This window comes from Hemibagrus wyckioides, linkage group LG27, assembly GCF_019097595.1.
Source record: "Hemibagrus wyckioides isolate EC202008001 linkage group LG27, SWU_Hwy_1.0, whole genome shotgun sequence".
Classification (NCBI taxonomy): Eukaryota; Metazoa; Chordata; class Actinopteri; order Siluriformes; family Bagridae; genus Hemibagrus; species Hemibagrus wyckioides.
The window spans coordinates 17,719,951-17,733,885 of NC_080736.1; the positions used below are offsets into that span (position 1 = coordinate 17,719,951).

The 13,935-nt window shown below is 38.9% G+C and overlaps 1 protein-coding gene across 2 annotated transcripts in view; it reads right to left on the reverse strand.

Annotated features, from left to right (window-relative positions):
• Positions 1-390: 390 nt before the first annotated feature.
• The window catches only part of LOC131347525 (histone-lysine N-methyltransferase PRDM9-like), a 29,998-nt gene continuing 16,453 nt past the window's right edge, over positions 391-13,935 (reverse strand). For both annotated transcript variants that reach the window (XM_058381626.1, XM_058381625.1), the window contains exon 7: positions 391-3,247. In XM_058381626.1, coding sequence (XP_058237609.1) covers positions 2,253-3,247 — 995 coding nt within the window. In that variant the 3' untranslated portion in view covers positions 391-2,252. The remainder of the gene's footprint in view (positions 3,248-13,935) is intronic.

The window sequence follows — 13,935 nt, forward strand, 5'->3', positions numbered from 1 at the left end:
TCTCAGGTCATAGATGATGTCATAACTACAATCACACTGACCAGTGATATCAGTTTCAGACTTCATTCAGCATGGGACCCCAATCACATGAGCCTTTATTTTATTTTTACACAAAAGTTTCTCAGGGATGGAAAAAGTCTGAGCAAATAACTATTATCTAAAGTATAAAACATTCAGATCTACAAGATTTCAAACAAAAAAAGCAAAAACGCCATGTTTTATTTTTGGTTTTAAAAAAAGTGATATTGTGCAGCAGAAAATGTTTTAACTTTTTAATGAATTTAAAATCTTTACTGTATCACAGAATGATGTGGACGATTAAAAGAAAGTATTTATAAACAGTGAAACAGTAATTATTAACAATCAGATTTTTTTATTTTAAAACAATAATCTGATTTTCCATTTTTCCATGTAGTGCTTCACAATGCAGCTTCACAGTCCAGAGGAAACTTGAGAACCTGCAGTGTCCCAATGCACCGATGATCAGTCTGTCTGAACTGACCGCTCTTTCCACTGAAGAGATCATGAGTCGTGTAAAAAACTGACCTCATGTCCATCAGAGGTAGAGCTGAGTAATGTGGACTTTTCTAGAGAACTTTTTCAATTTTTTGTTGTTTTTATTTTACAATCATTCAGGTGTTGTTTTTCAGGGGTTGGACTCGGCCCCTTAGTTCCAGTGAAAGGAACTCTTAATGCTTCAGCTTCATACCAAGACATTTTGGACAATTTCATGCTCTTTGTGGGAACAGTTTGGGGATGACCCCTTCCTGTTCCAACATGACTGCACACCAGTGACCAAAGCAAGGTCCATAAAGACATGGATGAGTGAGTTTGGTGTGGAGGAACTTGACTGACCTCAACCCCATAGAACACCTTTGGGATGAATTAGAAACTGTCCAAAATGTCTTGGTATGAAGCTGAAGCATTAAGCGTTCCTTTCACTGGAACTAAGGGGCCGAGCCCAACCCCTGAAAAACTCAATGATTTGGAGGGGTGTCCCAAAACTTTTGGCAGTACAGTGTATAAAGAAAAATACTGATTGCTGTAGATGATGCTGTTACTTTTTTTGCACTTGATGAACTGAACCTTTTTCCCCACAACAGTGTAAATTGTGACCAAAATGTGAATTTGAAAAGGTCTTACTGGTAAATGTGTTATTCTTTGGATATATACAAGTGTTCGCTTTAGTTGTTACATTTAAAAACACAGGCTATACAGTTCGCTGTCTGAGAAAGAAAATATACATCACTCATAGCTGCAGGGCTTGGTGTTGAAATAACAAACGCACGGGCCTCATTTGTCCCCCACTGTCGTCCAAACCCGTCGAGGTCAAGTGCCGTAATTACCGGTCAGAATGTAATGCAGAATTATCGATTCATGTCAACGTCATCAGACTTTTCAGACCTGTACTTCTTCAATCCTCTGTGAACTGATTGTTCGCACCTTTCTTTGCTATGAGCTCAGTCCTCAGCATGTTGCCCGTTTTCCTTTTTTTTTTTGGTTTTGCAGGCTGTAGGAGGTGTTTATCAACTGTTTCCCTTCATAATGGTTTAAACTGTTCAATAGCATTTATGGATGTTTTATTTATAGAAGAATGACGTTTAAACATTAGTTTGAATTAAAGCATATTAATGGTGAGCACCAGTCTGAGTTAAAGAGAAGCTTAATGAACATTTCTTCTAGCTCTGTACTCTGACGCTTCTGGAAACCCAACTGAAGCTCAGAGCGCAAAGATATCTAAAGAACTTTGCAGCTATTTTTCCTCCACCATCACCCTGACTGAGATTTGAGGACATGCTGTTATTCACTGTACACTTTTATCCACAAAATAAGTGCTGTTGTGACTGCAGATTTGTATTCTAACCAAGAAGTACTGTGTCCCTCTGTGGAGACTGGTCACTTCTAGAGAGTTTTATTATTGTGGTTTTTTTTACATGGTTCCATGTTTGTTACTTGGTACACGGTTGAGTTCACTCGGATTGTTTATGACTAGTGCACCTACACGTTTCTCACGTAGGCAGAATCGAGTGCCGTTGTCCTCTAAAACGTAGAACAGACATTAAATAAGGCCATATGATCGGAAGTGATTTGTCGATCAACAGGATGCTAGCTGTACAGTTACACAGCACAAACATGCTTCACATCATTAATCACATTCATCTGAAAAACACTGATGATAAATTCATCTTTATGGATTCAACATATTTACATGCGTGTGTTTTGGGTTTTTTTTTTTTATAAGTGTGACTGCATCAGTACACCGTCTCTGATGTGTGTTTGCGCTGGTGTTTTTGCAGATGAGTGTTTCGTGTAAAACGTTTCCCGCACACGGAGCACTGATACGGTTTCTCGCCCGTGTGAGTGCGCTGGTGTTGTTGAAGATGGCTCGCTCGGTTGAAGCATTTCCCACACACCGAGCACTGGAAGGGCTTCTCTCCTGTGTGGATGTGCTGGTGGAACTGGAGGTGGCTCTGGTGAATGAAGCTTTTCCCACACAGCGTGCAGTGATACGGTTTCTCGCCTGTGTGAATGCGCTGGTGAGTTTGGAGATTATTCTGGTGATTAAAACTTTTCCCACACTCTGAGCACTGAAAGGGTTTTTCTCCTGTGTGAGTGCGCTGGTGTTGTTGGAGGTGACCGAGGTGAGTAAAGCCCCGGCCGCACTGCGCGCACCGGTACGGCCGCTCTCCGGTGTGGATGCGCTGGTGTTGCTGGAGGTGACTCTGGTGATTAAAGCTTTTCCCACAGTGTGAGCACTGGAACGGTTTCTCTCCGGTGTGAATGCGCTCGTGTGTTTGGAGGTGACTTTTCTGAGTAAAACTCCTCCCGCACTGTGCACAGTGGAAGGGTTTCTCGCCGGTGTGAATGCGCTCGTGTCGTATGAGAGTTCCTTTGTTACTGAAACTCTTTCCACACGATGAACACTGATGCAGTTTCTTCCCTGTGGGAATGCACTGGTGTAACTGGAGAATACTCAGCTGAGGAAAACTTTTCCCACATTCCGAGCAGTGATGGAGATCTTGCTGCTTTTCTTCAGGAGAGCTGTTAGTCCCCAGAGATCCGGAGGGTGTCTGCTGACCGCTGGAATGCCGTGTGGGCATCAGGGTCTCAAATTTAATCTCTCCTGAATTCAGCAGTCTCAAATACTCCTCATAGTGGCATCTTCTGACGTGTTTGTGAAAGTAAACTTGAGAAGTATAGGACGCTGGACACAAAGAGCAGGAGAACACTTGTGTGCTGTTCATTCCTGGAGTAGAGAAAAAAAAAACTAATTGCAGAGAGCAGGAAAAAAATGACATTACATATCAGTGAAACACTCGGTAAATTTGTCTAAGGTAGAAAATAATTATAAATACTGGAGTTAAGCAGAAAATTAATGGATAATACTATCAATGCAAGTCCGGTTGTGTGAATTCTGGATGATCGGATTCAGTGCCAAGTAAACTTAGTATATAGTATACCTACATAGTGTATAGTATAGTGTATTATATAGTGTATAGTATAGTACAGTGTGTAGTAGTATAATCTAGCCATGGGGGTCACAGTCCAGACTTCTGTGCCGGTCCCAAGCCCAGATAAATAGAGAGGGTTGTGTCAGGAAGGGCATCCGGTGTAAAACATTGCCAAATTTAACCAAGTGAATCGTCAGTACTCTGAATTTCATAGCGGATCTGTCGAGGCCCGAGTTAACAACGACCGCCATCGGCGCCGTTGACCTACAAAAAATTGGAAAAGTGGAAATTGGGCTACTGTTGGTGGAAGAAGTAGAGGAGGGAGGAGAGTGTGTAGACAGAGAGAGAAGAGGAAAGGTAAGAGTGTAGGACTGAGAATAGGAACTCTGAATGTTGGTACTATGACAGGGAAAGGTAGAGAGCTGGCTGATATGATGGAGAGAAGGAAGGTGGATATACTGTGTGTACAGGAGACCAGGTGGAAGGGGAGCAAGGCTCGTAGTATAGGAGCAGGATTCAAGCTGTTTTATTATGGGGTGGATAGTAAGAGAAATGGGGTAGGTGTGGTCCTGAAGGAGGAGTTTGTGAGGAATGTTCTGGAGGTGAGGAGAGTGTCAGACAGGGTGATGAGTCTGAAGTTAGAGGTTGAAGGGGTGATGTTGAATGTTGTTAGTGGTTATGCCCCACAGGTAGGTTGTGAGTTAGAGGAGAAAGAGAGATTCTGGAGTGAATTAGATGAGGTGATAGAGAGTATTCCCACGGGAGAGAGAGTGGTGATAGGAGCAGATTTTAATGGACATGTTGGTGAGGGGAACACAGGTGATCAGGATGAGCAAGTCTGGAGTTAAGGTAAGGAACCTTGAAGGGCAGATGGTAGTGGACTTTGCTTAGAGGATGGACAAGGCTGTGGTTAACACTTATGTTGGACGAAGAATTTAGACAGAAGTTGAGGCAGTCTCTGGGTGGTCAGGTAGTGCTGCCAGATGACTGGGAAACTACAGCAGAAGTGATCAAGGAGACAGGAAGAAAGGTGCTGGGTGGCGGAATGAGGAAGTTCAGGATAGTATTCAGAGGAAGAGGTTAATCAAGAAGAAGTGGGACATGGACAGGACTGAAGAGAATAGACAGGAATACAAGGAGTTACAGCACAGAGTGAAGAGGGAGGGGTCTAAGCCCAAGCAGAAGGTGTATGATGAGTTGTACACTAGGTTAGACACTAGAGACGGACTTGTACAGGTTAGCTAGGCAGAGGGATCGAGATGGGAAGGATGTGCAGCAAGTTAGAGTTATTAAGGATAGAGATGGAAAGGTGCTCACGAGTGAGGAGAGTGTACAGAGGAGATGGAAGGAGTACTTTGAAGAGCTGATGAACGAGGAAAATGAGAGGGAAAAGGAGTAGAAGGAGTGAACTCTGTGGAACAGAAAGTAGATAAGATTAGAAAGGATGAATTCAGAAAGGCTTTGAAGAGGATGAAAAGTAGAGCGGCAGGTCTGGAAGTGTCTAGGAGAGGCAGCAGTGAATTTTTAACTAGTTTGTTTAACAGGGTTTTAAAGAGTAAGAAGATGCCTGAGGAATGGAGAAGAAGTTATTTTATTAGTTGCAGCAACTATAGGGGGATAGAGTTGATGAGCCATACAATGAAACTATGCATTTGTTGTGCTCTCTCTGGGCATGAAGCCATACCGCTGCTCACAAATGTCTCCTACCTTCCTTAACCTAACTTCCACTACTAAAGGTAGTGGAAATTTGTGAGCAGCAGAATGGCTTCATGCCCAGAAAGAGCACATCAGATGCAATTTTTGCTCTGAGAATGTTGATGGAGAAGTATAGGGATGGTCAGAGAGAGCTGCACTGTGTGTTTGTAGACTTGGAGAAAGCGTATGACAGGGTGCCAAGAGATGAGCTGTGGTACTGTATGAGGAAGTCAGGAGTAGCAGAGAAGTATGTCAGAGTGGTGCAGGACATGTATGAGAGGAGCAGGACAGTGGTGAGGTGTGGTGTAGGTCAGACAGAGGAGTTCAGAGTGGAGGTGGGACTGCATCAGGGATCGGCTCTGAGCCCCTTCCTGTTTGCTATGGTGATGGACCAGTTGTCAGAGGAGGTCAGACAGGAGTCTCCTTGGACAATGATGTTTGCAGATGACATTGTGATCTGTAGTGAGAGCAGGGAGCAGGTGGAGGAAAACATGGAGAGGTGGAGGTTTGCGCTGGAGAGAAGAGGAATGAAAGTCAGTGGTATTAAGACTGAGTACATGTGTGTGAATGACAGGGATGGAAGTGGAACAGTAAGATTACAGGGTGAAGAGGTGAAGAAGGTACAGGAGTTTAAGTACTTGGGGTCAACAGTCCAGAGTAATGGAGAGTGTGAGAAAGAGGTAAAGAAGCGAGTGCAGGCAGGTTGGAATGGGTGGAGAAAGATGTCGGGAGTTCTGTGTGATAGAAAAATATCAGTGAGAATGAAGGGGAAGGTGTACAGGACAGGGGTGAGACCGGCCATGCTGTATGGTTTAGAGACAGTGTCCCTGAGACAGAGACAGGAGTCAGAGCTGGAGGTAGCAGAGCTGAAGATGTTGATGTTCTCTTTAGGAGTGACACGGTTGGACAGGATTAGGAACGAGTACATCAGAGGGACAGCTCATGTTGGACGTTTGGGGGAGAAAGTTAGGGACGAGAGATTAAGATGGTTTGGACATGTCCAGAGGAGGGAGAGTGAGTATATTGGTAGGAGAATGTTGGACATGGAGCTGCCAGGCAGGAGGAAAAGAGGAAGGACAAAGAGGAGGTATATGGATGTAATAAATGAGGATATGAAGCTAGTGGGTGTAAGTGTTGAGGATGCAGAAGATAGGGATAGATGGAGAGAGATGATTCGCTGTGGAGACCCCTGAAGGGAAAAGCCCAAAGAAGAAGAAGAAAATGTATAGTATAGTATATAATATAGTATAGTGTAGAGTAGTGTGTAGTATAGTGTAGAGTAGTGTGTAGTATAGTGTAGAGTAGTGTGTAGTATAGTGTAGTGTGTAGTATAGTGTAGAGTAGTGTGTAGTATAGTGTAGAGTAGTGTGTAGTATAGTGTAGAGTAGTGTGTAGTATAGTGTAGAGTAGTGTGTAGTATAGTGTAGAGTAGTGTGTAGTATAGTGTAGTGTGTAGTATAGTGTAGAGTAGTGTGTAGTATAGTGTAGAGTAGTGTGTAGTATAGTGTAGAGTAGTGTGTAGTATAGTGTAGAGTAGTGTGTAGTATAGTGTAGTGTGTAGTATAGTGTAGAGTAGTGTGTAGTATAGTGTAGAGTAGTGTGTAGTATACTGTAGTGTGTAGTATAGTGTAGAGTAGTGTGTAGTATAGTGTAGTGTGTAGTATAGTGTAGAGTAGTGTGTAGTATAGTGTAGAGTAGTGTGTAGTATAGTGTAGTGTGTAGTATAGTGTAGAGTAGTGTGTAGTATAGTGCAGTGTGTAGTACAGTGTAGAGTAGTGTGTAGTATAGTGTAGAGTAGTGTGTAGTATAGTGTAGAGTAGTGTGTAGTATAGTGTAGAGTAGTGTGTAGTATAGTGTAGTGTGTAGTATAGTGTAGAGTAGTGTGTAGTATAGTGTAGAGTAGTGTGTAGTATAGTGTAGAGTAGTGTGTAGTATAGTGTAGTGTGTAGTATAGTGTAGAGTAGTGTGTAGTATAGTGCAGTGTGTAGTACAGTGTAGAGTAGTGTGTAGTATAGTGTAGAGTAGTGTGTAGTATAGTGTAGAGTAGTGTGTAGTATAGTGTAGAGTAGTGTGTAGTATAGTGTAGAGTAGTGTGTAGTATAGTGTAGTGTGTAGTATAGTGTAGAGTAGTGTGTAGTATAGTGTAGAGTAGTGTGTAGTATAGTGTAGAGTAGTGTGTAGTATAGTGTAGTGTGTAGTATAGTGTAGAGTAGTGTGTAGTATAGTGTAGAGTAGTGTGTAGTATACTGTAGTGTGTAGTATAGTGTAGAGTAGTGTGTAGTATAGTGTAGTGTGTAGTATAGTGTAGAGTAGTGTGTAGTATAGTGTAGAGTAGTGTGTAGTATAGTGTAGAGTAGTGTGTAGTATAGTGTAGAGTAGTGTGTAGTATAGTGTAGTGTGTAGTATAGTGTAGAGTAGTGTGTAGTATAGTGTAGAGTAGTGTGTAGTATAGTGTAGTGTGTAGTATAGTGTAGAGTAGTGTGTAGTATAGTGCAGTGTGTAGTACAGTGTAGAGTAGTGTGTAGTATAGTGTAGAGTAGTGTGTAGTATAGTGTAGAGTAGTGTGTAGAGTAGTGTGTAGTATAGTGTAGTGTGTAGTATAGTGTAGAGTAGTGTGTAGTATAGTGTAGAGTAGTGTGTAGTATAGTGTAGTGTGTAGTATAGTGTAGAGTAGTGTGTAGTATAGTGCAGTGTGTAGTACAGTGTAGAGTAGTGTGTAGTATAGTGTAGAGTAGTGTGTAGTATAGTGTAGAGTAGTGTGTAGTATAGTGTAGAGTAGTGTGTAGTATAGTGTAGAGTAGTGTGTAGTATAGTGTAGTGTGTAGTATAGTGTAGAGTAGTGTGTAGTATAGTGCAGTGTGTAGTACAGTGTAGAGTAGTGTGTAGTATAGTGTAGAGTAGTGTGTAGTATAGTGTAGAGTAGTGTGTAGTATAGTGCAGTGTGTAGTACAGTGTAGAGTAGTGTGTAGTATAGTGTAGTGTGTAGTATAGTGTAGAGTAGTGTGTAGTATAGTGTAGAGTAGTGTGTAGTATAGTGTAGAGTAGTGTGTAGTATACTGTAGTGTGTAGTATAGTGTAGAGTAGTGTGTAGTATAGTGTAGAGTAGTGTGTAGTATAGTGTAGTGTGTAGTATAGTGTAGAGTAGTGTGTAGTATAGTGTAGAGTAGTGTGTAGTATAGTGTAGAGTAGTGTGTAGTATAGTGTAGAGTAGTGTGTAGTATAGTGTAGTGTGTAGTATAGTGTAGAGTAGTGTGTAGTATAGTGTAGAGTAGTGTGTAGTATACTGTAGTGTGTAGTATAGTGTAGAGTAGTGTGTAGTATAGTGTAGAGTAGTGTGTAGTATAGTGTAGTGTGTAGTATAGTGTAGAGTAGTGTGTAGTATAGTGTAGAGTAGTGTGTAGTATAGTGTAGTGTGTAGTATAGTGTAGAGTAGTGTGTAGTATAGTGTAGAGTAGTGTGTAGTATACTGTAGTGTGTAGTATAGTGTAGAGTAGTGTGTAGTATAGTGTAGTGTGTAGTATAGTGTAGAGTAGTGTGTAGTATAGTGTAGTGTGTAGTATAGTGTAGAGTAGTGTGTAGTATAGTGTAGAGTAGTGTGTAGTATAGTGTAGTGTGTAGTATAGTGCAGTGTGTAGTATAGTGTAGAGTAGTGTGTAGTATAGTGTAGAGTAGTGTGTAGTATAGTGTAGTGTGTAGTATAGTGTAGAGTAGTGTGTAGTATAGTGCAGTGTGTAGTATAGTGTAGAGTAGTGTGTAGTATAGTGCAGTGTGTAGTACAGTGTAGTGTGTAGTATAGTGTAGTGTGTAGTATAGTGTAGAGTAGTGTGTAGTATAGTGCAGTGTGCAGTATAGTGTAGAGTAGTGTGTAGTATAGTGCAGTGTGTAGTATAGTGTAGAGTAGTGTGTAGTATAGTGTAGAGTAGTGTGTAGTATAGTGCAGTGTGTAGTATAGTGTAGAGTAGTGTGTAGTATAGTGTATAGTATAATGTATATTATAGTGTATAGTAGTGTGTAGTATAGTGTATAGTAGTGTGTAGTATAGTGTAGAGTAGTGTGTAGTATAGTGTATAGTATAATGTATATTATAGTGTATAGTAGTGTGTAGTATAGTGTAGAGTAGTGTGTAGTATAGTGCAGTGTGTAGTACAGTGTAGAGTAGTGTGTAGTATAGTGTAGAGTAGTGTGTAGTATAGTGCAGTGTGTAGTACAGTGTAGAGTAGTGTGTAGTATAGTGTAGAGTAGTGTGTAGTATAGTGTAGTGTGTAGTATAGTGTAGAGTAGTGTGTAGTATAGTGTAGAGTAGTGTGTAGTATACTGTAGTGTGTAGTATAGTGTAGAGTAGTGTGTAGTATAGTGTAGAGTAGTGTGTAGTATAGTGTAGTGTGTAGTATAGTGTAGAGTAGTGTGTAGTATAGTGTAGAGTAGTGTGTAGTATAGTGTAGAGTAGTGTGTAGTATAGTGTAGAGTAGTGTGTAGTATAGTGTAGTGTGTAGTATAGTGTAGAGTAGTGTGTAGTATAGTGTAGAGTAGTGTGTAGTATACTGTAGTGTGTAGTATAGTGTAGAGTAGTGTGTAGTATAGTGTAGTGTGTAGTATAGTGTAGAGTAGTGTGTAGTATAGTGTAGAGTAGTGTGTAGTATACTGTAGTGTGTAGTATAGTGTAGAGTAGTGTGTAGTATAGTGTAGTGTGTAGTATAGTGTAGAGTAGTGTGTAGTATAGTGTAGTGTGTAGTATAGTGTAGAGTAGTGTGTAGTATAGTGTAGAGTAGTGTGTAGTATAGTGTAGTGTGTAGTATAGTGCAGTGTGTAGTATAGTGTAGAGTAGTGTGTAGTATAGTGTAGAGTAGTGTGTAGTATAGTGTAGTGTGTAGTATAGTGTAGAGTAGTGTGTAGTATAGTGCAGTGTGTAGTATAGTGTAGAGTAGTGTGTAGTATAGTGCAGTGTGTAGTACAGTGTAGTGTGTAGTATAGTGTAGTGTGTAGTATAGTGTAGAGTAGTGTGTAGTATAGTGCAGTGTGCAGTATAGTGTAGAGTAGTGTGTAGTATAGTGCAGTGTGTAGTATAGTGTAGAGTAGTGTGTAGTATAGTGTAGAGTAGTGTGTAGTATAGTGCAGTGTGTAGTATAGTGTAGAGTAGTGTGTAGTATAGTGTATAGTATAATGTATATTATAGTGTATAGTAGTGTGTAGTATAGTGTAGAGTAGTGTGTAGTATAGTGCAGTGTGTAGTACAGTGTAGAGTAGTGTGTAGTATAGTGTAGAGTAGTGTGTAGTATAGTGCAGTGTGTAGTACAGTGTAGAGTAGTGTGTAGTATAGTGTAGAGTAGTGTGTAGTATAGTGTAGTGTGTAGTATAGTGTAGAGTAGTGTGTAGTATAGTGTAGAGTAGTGTGTAGTATAGTGTAGAGTAGTGTGTAGTATACTGTAGTGTGTAGTATAGTGTAGAGTAGTGTGTAGTATAGTGTAGAGTAGTGTGTAGTATAGTGTAGTGTGTAGTATAGTGTAGAGTAGTGTGTAGTATAGTGTAGAGTAGTGTGTAGTATAGTGTAGAGTAGTGTGTAGTATAGTGTAGAGTAGTGTGTAGTATAGTGTAGTGTGTAGTATAGTGTAGAGTAGTGTGTAGTATAGTGTAGAGTAGTGTGTAGTATACTGTAGTGTGTAGTATAGTGTAGAGTAGTGTGTAGTATAGTGTAGTGTGTAGTATAGTGTAGAGTAGTGTGTAGTATAGTGTAGAGTAGTGTGTAGTATAGTGTAGTGTGTAGTATAGTGTAGAGTAGTGTGTAGTATAGTGTAGAGTAGTGTGTAGTATAGTGTAGTGTGTAGTATAGTGTAGAGTAGTGTGTAGTATAGTGTAGTGTGTAGTATAGTGTAGAGTAGTGTGTAGTATAGTGTAGAGTAGTGTGTAGTATAGTGCAGTGTGTAGTATAGTGTAGAGTAGTGTGTAGTATAGTGTAGAGTAGTGTGTAGTATAGTGTAGTGTGTAGTATAGTGTAGAGTAGTGTGTAGTATAGTGCAGTGTGTAGTATAGTGTAGAGTAGTGTGTAGTATAGTGCAGTGTGTAGTACAGTGTAGTGTGTAGTATAGTGTAGTGTGTAGTATAGTGTAGAGTAGTGTGTAGTATAGTGCAGTGTGCAGTATAGTGTAGAGTAGTGTGTAGTATAGTGCAGTGTGTAGTATAGTGTAGAGTAGTGTGTAGTATAGTGTAGAGTAGTGTGTAGTATAGTGCAGTGTGTAGTATAGTGTAGAGTAGTGTGTAGTATAGTGTATAGTAGTGTGTAGTATAGTGTAGAGTAGTGTGTAGTATAGTGTAGAGTAGTGTGTAGTATAGTGCAGTGTGTAGTACAGTGTAGAGTAGTGTGTAGTATAGTGTAGAGTAGTGTGTAGTATAGTGCAGTGTGTAGTACAGTGTAGAGTAGTGTGTAGTATAGTGTAGAGTAGTGTGTAGTATAGTGCAGTGTGTAGTATAGTGTAGAGTAGTGTGTAGTATAGTGCAGTGTGTAGTACAGTGTAGAGTAGTGTGTAGTATAGTGCAGTGTAGTATAGTGTAGAGTAGTGTGTAGTATAGTGTAGAGTAGTGTGTAGTATAGTGCAGTGTGTAGTATAGTGTAGAGTAGTGTGTAGTATAGTGCAGTGTGTAGTACAGTGTAGAGTAGTGTGTAGTATAGTACAGTGTGTAGTACAGTGTAGAGTAGTGTGTAGTATAGTGTAGAGTAGTGTGTAGTATAGTGCAGTGTGTAGTACAGTGTAGAGTAGTGTGTAGTATAGTGTAGAGTAGTGTGTAGTATAGTGCAGTGTGTAGTATAGTGTAGAGTAGTGTGTAGTATAGTGTAGAGTAGTGTGTAGTATAGTGCAGTGTGTAGTACAGTGTAGAGTAGTGTGTAGTATAGTGCAGTGTGCAGTATAGTGTAGAGTAGTGTGTAGTATAGTACAGTGTGTAGTACAGTGTAGAGTAGTGTGTAGTATAGTGTAGAGTAGTGTGTAGTATAGTGCAGTGTGTAGTACAGTGTAGAGTAGTGTGTAGTATAGTGTAGAGTAGTGTGTAGTATAGTGCAGTGTGTAGTATAGTGTAGAGTAGTGTGTAGTATAGTGCAGTGTGTAGTACAGTGTAGAGTAGTGTGTAGTATAGTGCAGTGTGCAGTATAGTGTAGAGTAGTGTGTAGTATAGTGCAGTGTGTAGTATAGTGTAGAGTAGTGTGTAGTATAGTGTAGAGTAGTGTGTAGTATAGTGCAGTGTGTAGTATAGTGTAGAGTAGTGTGTAGTATAGTGTATAGTATAATGTATATTATAGTGTATAGTAGTGTGTAGTATAGTGTAGAGTAGTGTGTAGTATAGTGTAGAGTAGTGTGTAGTATAGTGTAGAGTAGTGTGTAGTATAGTGTAGTGTGTAGTATAGTGTATATTATAGTGTATAGTAGTGTGTAGTATAGTGTAGTGTGTAGTATAGTGTAGTGTGTAGTATAGTGTATAGTATAATGTATATTATAGTGTATAGTAGTGTGTAGTATAGTGTAGTGTGTAGTATAGTGTATAGTATAATGTATATTACAGTGTATAGTAGTGTGTAGTATAGTGTAGAGTAGTGTGTAGTATAGTGTATAGTATAGTATATAATATACTATAGTGTGTAGTATAGTGTATAGTAGTGTGTAGTATAGTGTATAGTATAATGTATATTATAGTGTATAGTATAGTTTATAATATACTATAGTGTGTAGTATAGTGTAGAGTAGTGTGTAGTATAGTGTATAGTATAATGTATATTACAGTGTATAGTAGTGTGTAGTATAGTGTAGAGTAGTGTGTAGTATAGTGTATAGTATAGTATATACTATAGTGTGTAGTATAGTGTAGAGTAGTGTGTAGTATAGTGTATAGTATAGTATATAATATACTATAGTGTGTAGTATAGTGTAGAGTAGTGTGTAGTATAGTGTATAGTATAATGTATATTATAGTGTATAGTATAGTTTATAATATACTATAGTGTGTAGTATAGTGTATAGTATAGTATATAATATACTATAGTGTGTAGTATAGTGTATAGTAGTGTGTAGTATAGTGTATAGTAGTGTGTAGTATAGTGTATAGTATAGTATATAATATACTATAGTGTGTAGTATAGTGTATAGTAGTGTGTAGTATAGTGTATAGTATAATGTATATTATAGTGTATAGTATAGTATATAATATACTATAGTGTGTAGTATAGTGTAGAGTAGTGTGTAGTATAGTGTATAGTATAATGTATATTATAGTGTATAGTATAGTATATAATATACTATAGTGTGTAGTATAGTGTATAGTAGTGTGTAGTATAGTGTATAGTATAGTATATAATATACTATAGTGTGTAGTATAGTGTATAGTAGTGTGTAGTATAGTGTAGAGTAGTGTGTAGTATAGTGTATAGTATAATGTATATTATAGTGTATAGTATAGTATATAATATACTATAGTGTGTAGTATAGTGTATAGTAGTGTGTAGTATAGTGTATAGTATATAATATACTATAGTGTGTAGTATAGTGTAGAGTAGTGTGTAGTATAGTGTATAGTATATAATATACTATAGTGTGTAGTATAGTGTATAGTAGTGTGTAGTATAGTGTATAGTATATAATATACTATAGTGTGTAGTATAGTGTATAGTAGTGTGTAGTATAGTGTATAGTATATAATATACTATAGTGTGTAGTATAGTGTATAGTAGTGTGTAGTATAGTGTATAGTATATAATATACTATAGTGTGTAGTATAGTGTAGAGTAGTGTGTAGTATAGTGTATAGT